Genomic DNA, 20,729 nt, shown 5'->3' with positions numbered 1-20,729 from the left:
TTTAGTGGGTATACCGGGAACGTTTTTACCGGGGAGTCCCACATACCCCTCTCCCGTCCCCCGACGGGAAGGGGATGCGTAATAGCATTTTTAGCCCAGCGACAACAAAAAAAAAAAAAAAAAAAAAAAAAAAAAAAAAAAAAAAAAAAAAAAAAAAGGTAGAATGTATTGATGAGGATATCCACACCTACAGTCAACATTTAAGTGCCCTGCATGATGACTTCAAAACCAGGTTTGAAGATATACTGACGATGGATATACCACCATGGATCATAAATCCATTTGATGGAACGGAAGTGGCCAATGTTGTATTACAAGAGGAGCTGCTCGAGCTAAGCACTAATGAGGAGCTGAAGGTGAAATTTAGAAAAGGCTACCCAACATTTTGGCTGCAAGCAGAAATACCCGAAAAATATCCTGGACTGTGGGAAATCGCAAGGAAATTTTTAATAGCTTTTCCCTCGTCATACCTTGTCGAAAGGAGTTTTAGTGTCGTTACAAACCTCTTAACAAAAAAAGGAGCAAATTAAACATCACAGAGCGGGGGGATTTGCGGTTATTGCTCACAAAAATAAAGCCAAACATTGATCGTTTGCTGACACTCCATCAGATACATCCTTCCCATTAATTAAAATTATGACCTGAACCTATATTACCTTAATATTTTTTTCTTGTAATTCTATTCTTTTAATAAATAAAGTGATATAAAATGTACCATTTTTCGTTTTTATTTTACATATCGCAATATAGGAACAGAACTCAGAAGTGACACAATTTTTATTTTTGGCGACTTTAAGGATGTGGTAGAAATGTAGCAGCAGGGGGTCCACCGAAACCAGTAAAATTTTGAAAGTGGTCCACGAGAAAAATAAGTTTGGGAACTACTGGTTTATCTGAACACGCTAAATTCAAGACTTGCTGGGCCGATTTGAAAAAAACTTTCAGTGTTAGATAAACCATATATCATGGTTAGAAGTTGGTGAAACAACTGGCTGAAGCTAGTCTAAAATATACACAAGATAACTAACAACCGATTTCAATACCCTATCCATCTTTTTATTTGCCTACTAGAGATAGAATTCTAACATCAGCTTCATAAAAGTCACGTCAAACTCCTATCTCTAGTTACAAAATCAAAAGATGGATAGCTTATTGAAATCTGTAGTTTTAGTGATGAACTATTGAAGTGCTAGTTTGAAAATGAGTTATCTCATCTTTCTTATGAATATTCTTAACTGTCGCATACTTCTTAGCTTCAGCTACGGCCTTATAATAAACATCTTTCAAATTACGCTTTGAGAGTTTCTGATCACCATCATTTTGATTTCTAGAGTCTATTCTTTCATAGACTTTAACTGTCTTCCTTTTCATAGTTAGCTGAATTCCATCGTAATAACTCGCTGTAGTCCTCGTGTGTTTCTTGCCAAAGTTCTTAATGAATTTGTGTAATTTTCTCCGCGGTCTGTGCTTTGTGGAGTGGTCCTTCTTAGTATGAAGTTCCCTCTTGTATCTAAGGGAGTTGTTCTTCTCGAACAGCTGTGGGATATAATACTACAGTATTAATAGCGACATCTGTTGCTAAATCAAGTAAAACAGTGGGTAAAATAGCATCAGCCTCTCCATCAAGTTTGACTTCAGGACAAGCCTTATTATCATCATCATCATCATCTCAGGCATAGGACAACCACTGCTGAACATAGGCCTCACCCTTAGATCTCCACAGATACCTGTTGGAAGCGACCTGCATCCAGCGTCTTCCGGTGACCTTTATAAGGTCGTCTATCCACCTTGTTGGTGGACGTCCTACGCTGCGCAGGGCAAGCCTACCAATGTCACTTTCCTAAATGTAAGTCATCATCTACCGAGCCTTTTCCCAACTATGTTGGGGTCGGCTTCCAGTATAACCGGATGCAGCTGAGTACCAGTGTCTTACAAGAAGCGACTGCCTATCTGGCCCCCTCAACCCAGTTACCCGGGCAACCCAATACCCCTTTGGTTAGACTGGTGTCAGACTTACTTTTCTAAATGTAAGTTCTAGCCGTTTTCCCGCGGTTCCACCCCTGTCCCGTGGGAACTACTGCCTGTACCGGGATAAAATATAGCCTATGTTACTCGGGAAGAGTGAAGCTTTCCAACAGTGTAAGAATTTTTGAAATCGGTTCTGTAGATATCTTAGATAAAGGTGAATGAAAACATCTTGAGGAAACCTGGACTTTAAAGTCTGAAATCATTGACCCTTCTTAAGTGGTGACTAAACTCGTTCCTTCTCTGTATGCGAAGAGGCCTGAACAGAACAGTAAGATAGAGAAAGGCTGATGATGATGATATGTAGAGAGACTGTTTCCCGAAATAGGTACTTACTGTGAATAAATCGTAACCAGAAAGTTGCCTGTTCAGAAATTGCATTTGATTTTCTAAATAAGTCTTCACGCCCGACATTTTACTCTGAAACAAGATGAATTTAAAAGTGATACGTAAGTAATATGTCAAACTGAAAATAACTTCTAAAGGGGGAGCTTTTCCCCGCAGAATCAACTTCTTTTCGAGGGCACTACTTCGCACCTCCGGATAAGAAATAGCCTAAATGTTTTTGCGACACATAAGCTACTAAGTTTATATAACTGCTAAGTTTCATCAAAATCCATTCGGTAGTTTTTGCGCTAGAGGGTAAATAACAAACATTCATACGTTTGACGACCTCTGTGGCGCAAAGGTCACCAAGCCGGACTGCCGAATCTGAGGTCCCGGGTTCGATTCCCGGTTCGATCGACATTTGTGTGATGAGCATGCTTGTTGGTCGTGGTCTGGGTGTTACAATATGTATTTATAAATATGTATATATGTAGCTATATGTAGTTTATCAGTTGTGTTAGCACCCATAACACAAGTTAATTAATAACTTAGCGTGGGGCTAACCGACCGTGTGTGAAAGTGTGTAAAAAGTAGTGAATGTGACATAATACTCAATAGTCAAAAACTAGAATTTATAAATCAGACAGTTTTCCTGGGAATCACTCTTGACAAAAAACTACAATGGGGACCCCACATAACATCTCTTGCGGGTCGTCTTAGCTCGGCCGCCTATGCTATTAGAAAGATGAGGCAGCTAGCGGACGTAGAAACAGCTAGACTGGTATATTTTAGTTACTTCCACAGCATCATGTCGTACGGCATTCTGCTGTGGGGACGAGCTGCTGACATTGAATGCATATTTATCTTACAAAAGCGAGCTGTCAGAGCTATGTACAACTTACGTGGTCGTGAATCTCTTAGGGAACTGTTTAAAAACATTAATATTATGACCGTGCCTTGCCAATTTATATATGAAAATATCATGTATGTTAGGAAAAACCTACATTTGTTTGATAAAATATGTGATAGACATAATTATAACACTCGAAATAAAAATAAAATAGCCATCCCGCAGTTTAGACTATCTAAAGTACATACATCTTTCATGGGATATTGTGTCAAATGTTATAATAAAATACCAGACAACATTCTGGAACTAAATGACATGCGGTTTAAAACTCATATAAAAGCCACACTTTGTAAAAACGCTTATTATAAATTAGAAGATTATATTCAAGATAAAAATGCTTGGAAACATGCTGGTCCTGCTCCATAGGACGCACTGACAGTATCAAATTATTGCGAATTTAAAATTACACCCGCTAGTATAGATAGTTCAACTCAGATTTGCGCGCGGCCCTATGTGTGCATCGGCTTATAAATATACAACTTTCATTCGTGTGACAGTGACGTCGTCCGAGCATGACGTGTTCTTATCGCTTTTTGTTATGGGTACAGTCGTTTACGAAAATGTCTAGTTCTTCACGGAGAAAATGTTTAAGGAGTCAGGTAGCGTTTCAAAAAATGAAACAACATTCAGAGCTTTTTATTATTACATTTTACAGTTTTTCATTATTTTCTCATACGTTTTTTCAAATGTCAAATTGACAGTATCTAAGAAATAAATGAGGTGAAATATCTAAGATGAATTAAATACTCCTTACATATTTTCTAGCTCGGGGTACGCGGACAATAAATAAAAGTGTCGACTAAGAATGTAAAAAAACGTATAATCTAGTATAATAATGTAAACAAAATGTGTGGGGAATTTAAAAAAAATATATTGCTTCGCATAATGTCGACCAAAATAAGACGGAAATAATGAAACTCATAAATGAACGTTTAAGTGAAATTGATGAAGGGATTTTGGGTAATACTTGTCGATATGTACAAAAGAAAAAATAAGAATACCTACTATAGACATTTTGACATGGAGTCAAAATTTATAATTGACCTTGGTGAGAGTAGCGAATCCGAAAATTCATCATTTGATTTTTCAAGTAGCGATTCAGAATCATTATAAATAAATAAACATTAAATTACGTAATAACCGATTTTCTTTAAACAGCTGTATACAACCCCTAAATAACTGTATTTGTACCCGACTGTACCTCTTGTCACGCACACAAAGTCACTGCATATGAACAAGGGTTACCCACACATAAGGCCGCGCGCAAGACTGAGTTGAACTTACTATAAGATTGTGTTATTCTTTTGATTGTTTGTTTGTAACTTTGTACAAAAATATAAACTGATTTGTAAATGTGAACACCATGTAGCATTTTAACCTTTTTTGGTATTTATTTATTTTCAAGCATATAATTTACATTTTTAAATATTAAATATAAAAATAAAAAACATTCAAAAATATAAAAAATAGGTTGCCACCGATATCGGGCACAGGGTCCAAGGTACCGGTGGTTAGGGTCCCAGAGACAGAAACCTCCTCACAATACGTGCCGTATCAAGGAGTACTGCCTTCTGAATCAGTCCCTTGATCCAGCCGCCCAACGAGAGCCTCCTGAGGTGTTCGTCGAGGCTCTTGGCTATTAAACCATTGGCCGTAACGACAATCGGCACAACAACAGCCGTGTCGACACTCCACATGGCGACAACCTCGTGCGCTAAGTCGAGATACTTTATTTGTTTCTCTTTCTCAGCTTTCACAAGGTTCTCGTCATGCGGAACGGCGACATCGACTATCATCGCGCGGCGCGCTGATCGATCTATCACCACAATATCAGGCTTATTGGCTACAATAGTCCTGTCAGTGATGATAGATCGATCCCAGTACAACGTGATATGGTCCTTTTCGAGAACTGGGTCGGGCGCATACCTGTAGTACGGTACCTCAATAACCTTTTTTTATTATTATTTATTCTCATATTCTTTGTCTATTGTGATTCTACATGATCTTCGCATGTTATTATAGTATGTATCAATACATACAAACTGTAATACCTATTATTTTTAAAAAGAGTAACCATGGAGTTTCTTGCCCGTTCTTCTCCATAGGAAGCTACTTTTGGAATGGGCAACTAGAATCAACTTTATTTATATTTTTTGACGTTCATAAGTGCTTGTGAAAGCCTAAGTGAAATAAATGATTTGACTTTGACTTTGACTTTGAAGGTGTCCCGACATTATTTATTTATTTATTTATTTATTATTTATTTATACGTACTTTAGCAGGATTATCTTTTGTGCGTAGATCAATAACTGGTCATGGTTGGCGTACGTTCAGCGGCACTTGTTGATAATGATGATGATGACGATAGCGACGATGATAATGAACCAATAAATATGAAAACAGAAGAGTTACCTTCTCATCATCGTTCAATTCCTCGTAGGAGTCCAACAGATCCTGGACCGAGTGTAAACAGTCCAGGTAATGTGTTCTGATATCCATCGATGCTGCTTTGTCAGCTGGTCTAGGTTCTTCAAGGCGGTCTACCTTTTCTGAAAGATGGATACATAATACACTTGGCAAAGAAAAACAGCAAAAAATGCGTTTGTTATATGGGAACAATGATGTAATGCATAATGCATATGGATGACATAATGCAGGTAGGTCCAGCACCTTCTTTTAGGTCAAATTTGTACCGAGGGCATGACCAAACCGATCGACATGACTGACATGACATGACACAAAGAAAGGCGGTCTGAAGATCTTTGTCACAATGTCGTCGGCCCGATTGGCTCCTACAAAAAGTCTTGAGATGAACGGGAACCCTAAAAAGTGGATCCCTTGTGTACAAAATTGCAAAAGTTTGAAAATTGAAAGACCATTAACATCCGCGACTGTTACATAATTTTAGCATTCAAAATCAAAACCATTTATTCAAACTTGGCTGCAAAACAGCACATTTTCAACGTCAAAAAGGACAATGCTATTCTTTGTATGGAAGTTGGGCTCAAGAGTTGCCCACAGTAACTGCATAGTGTATTATGTTCCATAGGCTTATAATAGGTCCCAGACCGAAATATTTCGAAATCTATCCCAGGAGTGCTGAGAAAAACTGGTTTGACTCTTATTCAATACTACGAAAAATATGCTTACGAACTCTTAACTATTCCACTTTTATTACCTTAATTGAAATGCATTATAATATTAATCGACAAATACGAGGTATTGAACGAGATTTTTTTTTACCGACTTCAAAAAATGGAGGAGTTTCTCAGTTCGTTTGTATTCTTTTTACGTAAGTACGTGCATAACTCCGTCGTTTACCAACCGATTTAAACAATCATTTTATTGTTTAAAAGGATTTACTTTCCAAATAGTTCCAGGGTCCAGGGTCTGGTGATAGAAACCTTAAAACATTATGGAACTCTCGGAAATTGTAAGCACATATCGAATAAAAACTTGTCATTCGGGTATATGTCTCCGACACCACAAAACTGTGGAGGTTAAGACCTGACCTGACGATGGAGACGACAGTGAGACGAGGGAACTCCTCAACGGTATCTATTTACTACCTCGTGTTTGAGCTTATTTTATTCGTCTTGATAAGATTTTTCCATTGCCATTAAGGATTTGCATGACGCTACTCGAACTTAGGACTGATTGTGGTAGATAGAGACTGAAAAGCAAGAGAAACAACAATTACCTTTAAACGTCTATTTCTGTTTTTTTTTATCCTGTTAACAGTAAAACCACTATCTATCTGAATGTTATTTCAAGAAAAGAGGTTGTTAGGTTTGTGGCTGCTTAAAATGGCTTGCTAACAATGGCTGGCTAACATTAGAACTGGTTTTTCTCGGGACCTCTGGGACCGATTTCAAAAATATTTGGATTCCGTCTTAAGAGTGAAGTAAGAAACCTATTTTAACCATTCCCACTACTGGGCAAATGGCTTGGGCTTCATAAACTGACTGTTCAAGTTGGACATTAGAACCGGGTTTTCTCGGAACCTCTGGGACCGATTTCAAAAATATTTGGATTCCGTCTTAAGAGTGAAGTAAAGAACCTATTCTAACCATTCCCACTACTGGGCAAATGGCTTGGGCTTTATAAAGTAACTGTTCAAGTTTAACATTTGAACCGGTTTTTCTCGGGACCTCTGGGACCGATTTCCAAAATATTTGGATTTCGTGACAACAGTGAAGTAAAGAACCTATTCTAACCATTCCCACTACTGGGCAAATGGCTTGGGCTTTATAAAGTGACTGTTCAAGTTTAACATTTGAACCGGTTTTTCTCGGGACCTCTGGGACCGATTTCCAAAATATTTGGATTTCGTGTTCAGAGTGCACTATGGAACCTATTTTAATAATTCCCACTACTGGGCAAATGGCTTGGGCTTTGTTAAGTGACTATCTATGGAGAACATTTGAACCGGTTTTTCTCGGGACCTCTGGGACCGACTTCAAAAATATTTGGATTTCGTGTTCAGAGTGCACTATGGAACCTATTTTAATAATTCCCACTACTGGGCAAATGGCTTGGGCCTTATTAATTGACTGTTCAAGTTTGACATTAGAACCAGTTTTTCTCGGGACTTCTGGGACCGATTTCCAAAATATTTGGATTTCGTGATAACAGTGAAGTAAAGAACCTATTCTAACCATTCCCACTACTGGGCAAATGGCTCAGGCTTTGTTAAGTGACTATCTATGGAGAACATTTGAACCGGTTTTTCTCGGGACCTCTGGGACCGATTTCAAAAATATTTGGATTTCGTGTTCAGAGTGCACTATGGAACCAGCTGAAACTACTCCCACTGCTGGGCAAACTTTGAGCCCACACCCTGGCATTGTCCTTTGCAAAAAACAGCCACCCTTCACCACTTCCTATGTGTTATTGCTGGGAAGAAGAAGTGGCGCAACACACTCCCCAGCATCACCATACCATCACCATATAGAAGAACCAACCTTCATTCTGAAGATCCTGCAACTCCTCCATGATTTCTTCTTCCTGATACGGAGTCCTGAAAGTCTGTATGTCCGGTTCATGCTCCTGAACATCGTCCTTAGGGTATGTGAGCCATTCTAAGAAGCTTTGGAGGTCTGGTGGTAGTTCTGAAGAGAGGAAGAGAATCTTAGGTTAATGATGATGATGACTGCCTGATCTCCTAAACTCAGTGATCTCTTGGTTAAATTGGTTTTCAGGACTATCCTTAACGAATGTCAAAGGTTTACAATGGTATTTAGGATTGCGTTAAATTAAAACATGATATGATACACTTTCCACTTACAGATTTATTAAAAAGAAGAAGAAGATTAAACTTCATTTCAATTGATTTAGCAACATTTCTTGGTTATAAAATCAGTTCCTTGGTATGCTGCAATATCTTTCTAAACGTCGTATGATTTAACTGTCTTTCGCCAACGGTTTTAACGGAGGATAAGAACTACTATTCCCTGGATGGAGATAAAAAGTTAAATCCGTTCCCTTAAGTTAAGTATACGACATTGGTTCAGCCGTTCTTCAATCATAAGCAGTGGAACTAACACGACTTTCTTTTATATTATATCTATATGATGATCAACTTACTGGTGCAAGTCTTCTGCTGAACCTGATAGTCTACCAAGTCTGTGAGCAGACGAACCAGCTGCTGCATCAGCGCTGACGCTATCGATCCTTGAGTATTTTCTTCTCTGCCTGCAAGGAAAATTATATAAATTATAGCTTCGTCATATATGTATGTAAGAATTGTGTCCAAGCTTATTAACTGGCCATGGCAGTTATTTAAGATCAGCCATCTGCGCAGCACATGTTATAGTGCACAAGCATTTGGTTGGACACAGGTGCACTCACTATTCCTTCATTCTCATAGCCCGATGGGACGACAATCCGACACCACCGGAGACAGATCAGGCGCAGGACCAACATTAACGTGCTCTCCGATGCACGGATGTATCAATTACCAACTTCCAGATTCCCAGCTTTGACAAAGTTTCCTGCTCTCATGAGTACATTATTATTTACCTTCATATCTTCTTACATCTATATTGTTTTCTTCATACCTTTGTCACAGCTGAACTACGTTTACTGCTGGACCGCTGCCTTCTATAAGCTACCCATATACCCAGCTAGGGCTCTGTATCTATCTTACTAAAAAGCTAGTCACTTAATTAAATACCGGCTTTTGGGCTGTCATTTGAATTTGGCACGTTTCTCGTCTGTTCAACTGCCTTAGCTGCTTGCTTGCAAACATTCTTCATATTGGCAGACAACTGTGTGAATATGGTCTTCTGGTCTACATCGTAGTCTTCCTGAAAATATTGATTATCAATAACTTACTTTTATCAAGGTTTTTTAAAAAAATACTGTGGTCAGGCTATCCAGCGTCTATCAGCACTAGTGAAATTAATACTGGTATTTCTTTCAAAAACTTGCTAAGTATACAATTTATATGAAAATGCAAACTATTTATAACGCCATACATTTTTCTGAATTAGCTGTCTACTTATTTTGAAAAGTTATCGATAAAAAATTACTTAAGCAATTTCTCCATCAAAACGATAAGTGAAAGTGATATTATTTTAATGCCTTACGAAAGAATTTTATTAGGCTGTTTGTAGTAACAGAACGGTGACTATACTCACTTCTTCCTCATCGGCTTCTCTTCTATGATCATAAAGTCTATCATAGATGTGCCTAGGATATGTGACCATACTGAAAAACGAATAAATAGTTTCGTCAAATTAAGAGAACTGGGTAGAGCACAACCACCAAATTGGTAGGTCTTGGATGTAAAACGCTTTCAATGGACGAATAACAGTTTTAAAAGGGTACAAAAGAGGATCATTATGTAGTACATCTCGTAATAATTTATAATCATTTACCAATATTTTAAAAGCGAAAGTTACCTTCTCTGTATGTCTGAATACTGAATCGATTTGCATGAAAACTGGTAAACAGATAGTGTAAAACCAGAACTAGATCATACGCTGATTTTCCCGGGATGGTGATGATATAGAAAAATAGCTAGTTAATGATGCACTAGTTCGTTTATGTGTCCCGTGAAAACTACTGCCTGAATCGGTAAAATATAGCCTATGTTACTCGGGAAGAATGTATCATTCCGGCAGTTCAGTAGTTTCCTAGAAGTAGAGCATAGAAGGTAAGCCTTAAGAATACAAACAAACAAATGTTTCCTGTTTATTATATTAGTATTAAGATTATTCCAAAACTCTCTTACCCACGTCGCTTCACAGATCTTCGCATCCGCTGCTTGACAGGTTCATCAGCTCTCAGGATCGGCACTTCAGCAGTGTGTGGATTTATCTTTAGGTTTTCAGCAAATTTCTTTATTTTGTCGTGTACCCATCTGCCTACAAAACAAATTATTAAACCTTTTTTATTATTTGTTTACATGCTTCTTTTTGCTCTGTTCTCAATATAATTTGGGATCGGCGCAATGTTTCTACTTTGCCACCATTTCAAAATTTATTAATTTCATCTATAAGGCCCATATTCTACCAGAGCAGTCTATCCCTGTATCCCTATTTCCCGTGTCCCTTTGTACGCTTAAAACTTCAAAACTACGCAACTGATTTTTATGCGTTTTTTTAATAGGCATAGATTAAAGAGGAAGCAGGTTTATGTGTATAATAAGATACACTAAATAGTGGGGAAATACTGTTCCCATGCGAAGCCGGGGCGGGTAACTAGTCACAGTATATAAGTCTAATCGTAGGCTTTAAATTACCTACAACTTAAAATTTGTTTGCACTATACTCACCTGATCTCTTAATAAAATCATTCTCCTTCACAGAGTGCTTGTCTCTGATAGAATTATCCAATTTATCATTCTGTATACCATACTCGTCATCATAAATATCATTCCAAAATATTAAATTACTATCTTCAGCATTTCTCTTGAAGACGGCCTTTCGATTCGCTTTTTTCTTGGTAACTTGGGGGAAGGTATTTTTCGGAGCCTTGCTTGTTATAGCAGTTACGTTTATTTTAATGTTAGATAAAGCTGTTGGTGCCATTGACGTTATGTTCATAGGTTCGTCTGAAAATATAAGTGAGTCATCAACATCATTAGCCTTTGTATCGTCCCACTGCTGGGCTACGGCCTCCTCTCACACAGAGAGGATTTCTCGAGATATTTTTGCATTCGTCATTAATCAGTCACTGGTGTCATTCCTTGATGTATGAGAAGAGGCCTGTGCCATGCAGTGAGACCATAGAAAGGCTTATTTATTATGAGCTCCGAAGCCTGTGACTAAATAAATACCAAATTTCACCACGCAATGTAATAAAATTGGCATTGCAATTGATATTGTTATAATAAACATGTATGGCCTTACTACAAACTTTAACCACTGTTTTACACTTGTCTAAAAAAAATGTGGCTCCAAAATGAACCATATGTCAACGTCATAATTTGACATTTTTTTAGACAAGTCTTAAACTGACTTTAAAAAGTTTTTGTGGTAAGACGGTTAGTGTTTGTTATACCTAATACTAGCTTCCACCCGCGGTTTTACCCACGTCCGGTGGGAACTACTGCCCGTATCGGAACAAAACATAGGCTATTGTTACTTGGTAAGAGTTTGCTTTCCAACAACGAAATAATTTTTCAAATCGCCAAAACCTCTTTATTATGCAAGTACAGATAAATAAAAAGTTTAACATACCTACCATTACCATCGATGGGCAATATTCTCACGCTTGTTATATTAGTATGTTCAAAAGTGGTCATTTCTCTAGTTATGTTCGGCTGTTTGCTATCATCATCAACGGAGAGTAGAACCCTGGACCGATGGCCTATGTTCTCAATCATTTCAGAATCGTACACGGCATATGTAGGTTCTGTTGTTGTTAAGTTAGATTCATTGGAGCTATTTATAAAGATTATCATGTCTGAGCGTTCCGGACTGAAAAGAATAAGTGTTTAAAAGGTAAGTAACAGCTGTAAGGCTCGATAAATTATAAGGTTTAGCAACGTGCGGTCGGTCCGTGGATGGGTGACCAACTTGTCATGACAAGTGTTTTTTGGAAGACACGTTGAATTAGCAGGTGATGGCTGTCATTTGGACATCTTAGAATATATTATAAAACATGAATTAGCAGCTGGTTGTCAACTTGCTAAAGTAAAGTTTATCTAAATACCAATTCTTAAAGCACATATATTTGGATAATAATATATTATTTTTGCTAGAGGCAGTAGCGTCATTTAAGTGAGCTTGAAAGCAAAAATATTCAAATAAGTTTTATTGAAAAAGAGTACCTAACCAGCAGACTTTCAAGTATAAGTTAGTAAAGTATACCAACCGAGATTCACTTTCCTCTTTCCGTTTCTCTAACTTAACACCTTCTAGAGCTTTGAACCAATCAGAGACCATTGAAAAGAAATCACTTAGCGTCATATTCTCTGATTCACTTGAACGTATAGACCTATCAGGCTTCAGCGATATACTGTAATTTACTGAATACTTTCCAGTGGAATTTGCAGGTAAGTCAGGAGAAGTTCTTGGAGTCACATTTGTGGTCCAAATTGTGGTACTTTCGTTACCACTTGTAGTCCTAGGAGTTGTTTCAGTAACATTCGTTGTACTAGTAGTAGTTTTTTCAGTAACATTCGTAGTTTTATCAGGTATCACTGGAGTAGTTGTATCTGTTGAGTCTTCAATATCAGTAACATTTGTTGGATTATCAAATGATATTTTTGTACCATTTGATACAGTCACCAATGTTGCTGTAACTTTACTCTCTCTTCTATTTCTCATGTTTGGTAAATAGCTTTTAGTATCCAAAACATTATCAAGTACCGTCCCGAAATATGAATCGAATTCCGTCTCACTTAAATCCGGTGATTCCGTAAATAGTTCAAACGGGAAATTTATATTATCATTCATCATCATTAGTTCATCATTGAAGTTGATTATTATAGGTAAATCAAATTGGACATCAACATTCTCAACTCCTATGACAGGGTTTTTTACTGTTAGTAATATTTTTCCTAGAAAACCATTGCCTGAACAAAAATCTCGTCTTATTTCACTGTTATTGATTGTTATTATAGTATCTGCTGCTGAAAGGTTAGCAACGTTACTATCAGCATCACTAATCTGTCTCACTGTAGTCGCAGAAGTTACAATCTGTTCGTGTTCACTATAATTCGCTAAAAATGGATGAGCAGTACTAAAAACCTCGATATTATTCTGTGTAACTCTTTCAATGTAGGGTTCGAGATCATTTTCATATGTCGCGTTGTACATATACTGTTTCATGTTAAATTTATCAACAAATTGATCATAAGCACTTCCATTGGCTAGAGTGCCTGTCCTGTAGACATTAGCATCGGGGTAGTCATTAAAATCAGTTGACAGCAGATTTCTCTTGCCTCTGCCGAGAGCAAAAATAAGTCCACCGCTCTCACTGTCGTCCTCTGGGCTTTTAAAATCTTGCATAGTTGTGGATTCAGTAGTCTTATAGCTAGATTTCGTACTGTACACTAGTTCCATATCTGGGTATGAGGAGATAAGAGTAGAATGTATAAAACTGGATTGTTTGGCTGCGTTTGCGTTATCTTTGCTGTTTTGTATTTTGAAATTGGATTTGGAGCTCGATTTAATTTTAAGATGTTTTGAGAGCATTCTGATAACATTCATGGCATCGTCTTCTCTTGCTTTGGTTGTGGGTCGTAATTCGAATCTTATGCCTTCCGAGTTGTATGGGCTGGTGTAGTAAATTGCACTAGCAATGTTTGCGGTCTGCTCTGGTGACAAGAGATATGATGAACGTTATTGCGTCTTAGAACTGCTGAAAGAAAGCTAAGTGGATCTGAAATAAAGCTAAATTAGCTATCGTTAATAAGAATAATATTGAGGTTTATTGTATGGGACCCTTTCCTCCACAATTTTTGAACAATATGACACAGCTTGGTGATGACAGATGGATTTCGAAATCTTGGGAAAAGGATCCTATATCATATAGCTTTTATGTACATATCTCTTTGTTTCCCGCAGTTTCACCCGCGTCCCATGGAAACTACTCTCACCCGGATGAAATTTAACTTTCGTCACCCGTAAATAGTGTAGTTTCCCAACAGCGAACATTTACCAAATCGATGCAGTAGTTTAGCAGCCCAAACAAACAAAGTCTTCTTCTCTTAATGATGCAGATTAAAAATGATACAAACGAGTACTGGTGTCTGCCATCTCTTCATCCAAAACAGTCCTCTGCAGACGAACGCCAGGACTGGTGGTCCTCAGTAAGTTTGGGAGTCTACCTTTACCAATAAAAGCATATTTTAATTCTAACAATAGTAACACTAGAAAGAATGTCAGCTGTGAGATGACGACAGATAGAAGAGTATGGAAGAAGAAGACATTAAAATTGGGATAGGGGCAAAAGGATGATGATTAATAGTAAAACATAATCTCTAAAAATGTAATTAAATTGCTAAAGAGTTTGCTTGTACGCGGTAATGGCCTTTATTAGGAATATTCTTTCAGTTTTAGAAAGCTCACTCATCGAGGGATGCTACTTTATGATGAAACCGCTGGCGAAAATCAGAACTTAAACGTGATTGAGGAACGACCACTATTATGTTGAAGAATTTTTAAAATCAGTTTAGTATTTCTATAAATTAGCATGTATAAACTCGTTATCTTTAACAATTCATCATAATTAATTTAAGAGCCTTTTTTTTTTTTATCGACGTAAAATCATCAAATGACCCCTCCCGCTGTGGGTTAGCAGCGGTGAGGGAGTGTCAGACTCTTACTGACTAAAATCGTCGTGTTCCGTCATAGGCCTTTTATGTACCAGGGCCGCGGTATCTCTTTCGAACAACCCGCAGCCCCGGCATTAATTTAAGAGCCCAGCTCTTGTCGGTGCAGCTCCTTCCATTTATGCCTATCTAGCGCCAACTCCTGAACTTCCTTATACGTCACAACCTTCACCCTTTCTTTAACATTTACTGAGTATACAAATCGAAATTACCTCTTTTGAGCCTCCCGAGTAGACCAGCTTTGTACGAACCATCATCTACCGACAGTTTGATTCTATGATCAGTAGCCGTTGCTTCCGATGGCGAGTTTTTCTCATTCCTAGCGTCTTTTTTACCATCTAGTACGCCATAATCACTGTATGCTTGAGCCATTTCAACTAGACTTTCATATTTATTCTTTAAGTAGTCTTCTACGTATTCAACGTCGGATAAATCTCGACCCTTCCTTTGTAGGAATACTGATTGGATTTCATGCGTTTTTGGGGGGCTGTCGACCTGAGAAATAGTTAAAATGTCATGTACAAAGAAACTGACACATATTTTCAAGAAAGGTACAATGAAGTACTTATGTATGTGAGCTGGACTCCCATTCGGTGCAAACGTAAGACACTGCAGCGCGCCGTTAATCTCTGATTGTATTTCATGTTTCTCTTTCTACCCACTTCTTGTTTTGTTTTATTTTTCTTATTGTGTATCTTTGTGGTGTCTTTTTGTTTGTCTGAATAAATGTTTTATCTATCTATCTATAATATTTCTTCTAAATAGATGATACAAGACTAGATCGTATAGTCCCTTTTTGCTGTTAATCAACGTTTTGGAAAACGCTTTGGAACGGCCCAATTTTGAATCGGCTAAAAGTCACAACCTAGTTTCAAGTGCTGCTCAAAGATAGAGGGTAATGGACACACTCAGAGACATTTACCACCTTATTATAAAACGTGGTTTTAAAAATTACCCGTTTTAGTAATAGCTTTAGTCCACTGATTTTGTTCGGGAGGGTGCTGATTTAAAAGTGGTACAAAAGCTGGTACTTTATTTAAACAACGTTTTATGATGTGATGATGTCCTCCTAGCCGATTATCGGCTACGACGGCTGTTCTCATGTAAGGAGATTAGCCAACTACGCAGGACATATTATAGTGCACGAGCATTTGCGCAGACACAGGTGCACTCCCTATTCCTTCACTCTCATAGCCCGATGGGACGGCAATCCGACACGACCGGAAAGAGATCAGGCGCAGGACCGACATTTACGTGCTCTCCGATGCACGGGTGTATCAATCACCAGCTTCCAGGCTCCGGGCTGCTTTGTGAAAGTCTTCTAAAACCCACAAAGCGATTTCGGCCCGACTCAGGAATCGAACCCGAGACTTCGTGCTCAGCAGCCGCACTTGCGACAGCTAGACCAACGAGGCAGTTAACGAGGCAACGTTTTATAATAAGATGGCATATGGTTACCTACTTAAGCCGTTCCTTAGTGCAGAATTTCTATGAGAATCTGTCACTAAGGAGTGACGTAATCATTAAATATCTCTGAGTGCGGGGGAAAGACTCAAGTAGCGTTTGAGTGTTTCGAGCTCTCAAACATAACTGAATTTTGATTAGATATTGTACTAAGTAAATAGTGTTCACCCTTCAGAGAAAATAAACCTTGTAAATAACAACACGTTCTTACCTTATTAACGTTCAAAGCAGAATGTCTGATCATGGAGTTCAGCTCATCAGGGTACAAAGGCATCGGACCTTTCCAATTCGGGTTATGGACTCCAGGAGGATTGTACTTCACTTTTTCATTCGGCGTTGCCGGTTGGTCCTGCAAATTCTAATTACTACATTTTAACTTGCAAACCACACACTCATCGTTCGCTTTTTTAACCAACTACGCAAAAAGAGGAGTGTTGTAAGTTAGACTGACCGTCAGTTGCACAAAGCTTCATTAAAGCTTCATTAAATCTATTGCTGTCACTTTTTATCTTGTTGACAAAGCAAGAGTCAGCAATAGATTTAATGAAGCTTTAACTTTAATGGAGCTTTGTGCAACTGACGGTGAGTTCCGTCACGCGCGTATCTTGGTCATATACTCTTTGACTATTCTGAAGTCAAGGTGTAGACAATTATGTGTCACAAACTATGTATGTATGTGTCTGTACCCATAAACGCAACCAATAAACTGATGAATCGGTTTTGTCAAGTCGACCCTTAACTTTGCATCTTACCCAACTTTCGCAAGTACTACAGTAGTTCTACTTACATTCATCCTCTTCCTCCTATCCCCAGCTTTATCCATATCATCATGGCCTTCCATATCATCCGTCAGAACTTCTTTAAAGTCTTCGTAACCCAGATTCTCATCATCTTCACCAGTTTCAAGCTGCATCAGTCTTCTGATGTTCGGCACTTTATCTATAAGGGGCTCCTTGTCCCTATACGGTTGGGTGGGTTGAACCTTCCCAGTTTTCTTTAGATCAGGGTTCCTGAAAAATAACTTAGGTTAGTAAAGCTACATTTTAAATATATCCTCTTGTAAACCGGTATGAAGCTACGTACTAACGTTCGTAACAATATCACTATGGACTTTCTTACCCGTTCTTCTCTGTAGGAAGCTACTTTTGGAATGAGCAACTAGAATCAAACCTATTTATAAATTTTGAAGTTCATAAGTGCTTGTAAAGGCCTAGATTAAATAAATGGTTTGACTTTGACTCGCAAACGTATGTGCTCGATTCACGACATTTAGAATATAACCGCGTATCAGCATGCCATATGTAGCGACTAACTATATGACTTTCTCTACCTAGTTACCCGGACAATCCAATATAACTTGATAAGATTGGTCGTCAAACCAAAGATATTCAAATGACACCAACAATTTAATGTGCGTTCCAAAACACGATAGAACTCGCAATGATATATTGTACATAGACAATGATATATTGCACATAGACAATGATATATTGCACCTATGACCGACAGTCCCTAGCTTAATCTTATGATCAACCGCGGCTGTTTCTTAGCCACGAGTTTCAAACTGTCTATGAAAACTTATCGAACTAATACTTACATAATTGTCGAAACACTGAGCAAAACTTCAAAATCACTAGGACTAGAAGTCACAATCTTCTGCTTCTCTTGTCCCATCATTTCAGCTTCATGATTATAGAATGCCTTCTCATACTGTGTCGAAGCTTCTGGCTTCAGCATCTTCACCAGATCTGCCGACTGTGTACCCATCTTATCCTCAACTACATTCACTTTCTTATATTTCAGCCTCGGTTTTGGTATCTGATCAACCAGCTGATCTCTACCAATAATATTAACATTTTTCGCAGGGTTAGGATGCTTACAAAGTTTATTTTCTTTATCTTTATTGAAAAGCGTGTCTAAACCGAAAGGATCAGTCATTAACTCAGGTAGATTCTTATTCAAAAATCTATCAAGTAACTCGTCTAGTCTTTGTGTGTTTTTATAAAACGGATGTTTTAGCTGATTCTCATGTGTGTGTGAAATTTGGTCTTTTGGTGCGTGCGAGCACTTTTTCACTGGTAGTTTCGTTTTAGCTACAGGCTTGTATTGTACTATAAGTTTCTTTTTTTCGATAACAAAGCCAGTTGGTTCTTCAGAGTCGGCGCCAAATCTCTTCATTCTTGTGCCGTTTGCTTTTCTTTTCTCATTAATATTATGGTGTTTATTGAAGACTGATCTTCTATGCCTGATGACATATCGTGGTGGGTGTTTATTGATTTTCAGTGACCGTTTGGCCCTTTCAGGAGGTTTTGCCATAAAATCGTCATCTATGTACGGTGGGTCATTTTGCACGCTGAGTCTTTTTAGCGTTTTTATTTTTGCATCTGTTTGCACTAATTTCTTGTAGAATTCTGGAAGATGAAGTGAGATGATATAGTTATGATAAGGTGGAAACAAATGATGAATCTAGAAAGATTGCACATAAAACAAGTTTTTATTGCTAATATATTTTGTTTTGAAATGGTATTTTCTATATAAAAAAAATCTAGAAATATTCCGAAATATTAACAAAAAGGCGTGTGTATGCTTAAAAGCTCTTATAAACGAGACGGTTTTTTCAAAGTACGCGCATTTGACATACCGTGAATTACCGTGATACTTTATTCACAGCACGTTTTTTATAGCGACATAAACAAAATTATCCACCGCCTACATAAGGTGAATTTACCGTAGATTTTTATTGTTTAAGTAAATAATTGCGTAGGTAATACAAGCTGTTGATTTGCATCCGTGTTATATTCAAGGAGGTAATTATGCTAATGATTCTCGACCCAAATCAATAAAAAAATTGGTACGTAATTTTTTTTCTTTATTTTTTTTTCGGAATTCCGTAAATGTCATCTAGCCTTATTTAAACTTGGCGCGTATGTTACTGGCGTTAAAACCGTGCTACACCCTCACACAAGCGCAAACACAAAGCATACGCTACGATCACTCATAAATTTCATTCATAAAATTGGATTACTTCGGAAATACCACGACATTACAATGACAAAAAAAGCAGTGCATATTAGTTATTTCCCATGTACTGTAATTCCAATCGATTATTTACGTATTGTATGTCCTCCTCCTGAACTATGGCACAAATGCAAATCAACACCTTGTATTACTAATTAAAGAAAAGTTACCATGCAAATCTAACGTTATTAAACCTTCAAGGCTATAAAGAAAATTAAGCTCTATCACTAACACCCTAGAGTAGTAAATCACTTGGCATATGATACCTCTTAGTTTTTCAGCACTCTGAAAGTCTGTATTCTTGTCGGAATCCAAAACGTTCGACCAGTCGATTTCACTTGACATCTTACTATCTGACTCTTCTAGGGAATTCTGTGAATAATAAGAAATACATACCTAAGTTAATTATTTAAGACTTGGTATCAAAGTCCAGTCGAGGTGTAAAAGTCAGGCCAAGTCCACATTTGATTGACGCCAAGTTCAAGCGAAAATAAAGGTTAACCTGAAATCAGGGTCAAATGGTTTTTACGCTACCTACCCACAAAAAAGGGATATTGTTTCATGGTTGATTTTCCTAAGTGATTTTCAAGAAGCTACATTTTCAAAGAAATTGGTCGTACAGTATTAGTAACTGAAATATGTGTGGGTTCGATTCAAGAATCAATTAAACTTCTTAAAGTTTCTATGTACTTTCTAGGAAAATGTTGCACACCAATCAACGACTGATTAAAGGCGAAGGAAAACATCTCGAGGAAACCTGGACCATAATCTTTACCGTGCCTGGACTATAAAGTCTGAAATCACCACCAATTCGTCATTTTAGTGATTTGGCATCCATAAAAAACGTGTCTCAGTTTGTCATTCCATAAAATATTTTATTTTGCTTAGCCCCGATTCGTCATCCGTACTTTATTTTGTAAAAAGTACTGTCAACAAGAAAAGCTTTACAATATAGTAATATGTTTTTTTTTTTACTTGGTAGTTGGTTATGTTTTTTCCGAATATACCAATTAACGAGTGTCCACGCAACTGCCCACCATGTACTAGGACTGCATAACTTACAGGAGGATAGCAGTCGCCCTCAAAAGTGTCACGATTTTACGTTTTACATAATAATTAATTTATAGATAAATTACTATAGTTAGTTAGTTCACATATACCAAATTTGCATCGTGACAGTTGTCTCGCATGCTGACT

The 20,729-nt window shown here is 37.7% G+C and overlaps 1 protein-coding gene across 1 annotated transcript; it reads right to left on the bottom strand.

Annotated features, from left to right (window-relative positions):
* Positions 1–1,167: 1,167 nt before the first annotated feature.
* On the bottom strand, positions 1,168–19,877 carry LOC124643533. Its single transcript, XM_047182545.1, has 17 exons — positions 19,799–19,877; positions 18,112–18,925; positions 17,302–17,524; positions 16,726–16,872; positions 15,263–15,545; positions 14,457–14,546; positions 12,587–14,033; positions 11,954–12,189; positions 11,043–11,321; positions 10,500–10,632; positions 9,904–9,973; positions 9,438–9,570; positions 8,849–8,956; positions 8,227–8,373; positions 5,675–5,811; positions 2,362–2,445; positions 1,168–1,551 (listed from the first exon to the last, which is right to left on the bottom strand). The coding sequence occupies exons 1-17, from the start codon at positions 19,875–19,877 to the stop codon at positions 1,168–1,170; spliced, it is 4,794 nt and encodes a 1,597-aa protein (XP_047038501.1).
* Positions 19,878–20,729: the final 852 nt, after the last annotated feature.

This window comes from Helicoverpa zea, chromosome 27 (assembly GCF_022581195.2).
Source record: "Helicoverpa zea isolate HzStark_Cry1AcR chromosome 27, ilHelZeax1.1, whole genome shotgun sequence".
Taxonomy (NCBI): domain Eukaryota; kingdom Metazoa; phylum Arthropoda; class Insecta; order Lepidoptera; family Noctuidae; genus Helicoverpa; species Helicoverpa zea.
This window is presented reverse-complemented; position numbering and strand designations above follow the sequence as displayed.

What these genes read in the sequence shown, in the direction of transcription:
- LOC124643533 (XM_047182545.1), bottom strand. Translation starts at nt 19,877, where the DNA reads ATGTCAAGTGAAATCGACTGGTCGAACGTTTTGGATTCCGACAAGAAT. An exon ending in AAAGAGGAAAGTGAATCTCG is followed by an intron (nt 12,190 to 12,586) that starts GTTGGTATACTT and finishes TATTCTTTTCAG; the next exon opens with TCCGGAACGCTCAGACATGA. An exon ending in ATTGCCCATCGATGGTAATG is followed by an intron (nt 11,322 to 11,953) that starts GTAGGTATGTTA and finishes TTATATTTTCAG; the next exon opens with ACGAACCTATGAACATAACG.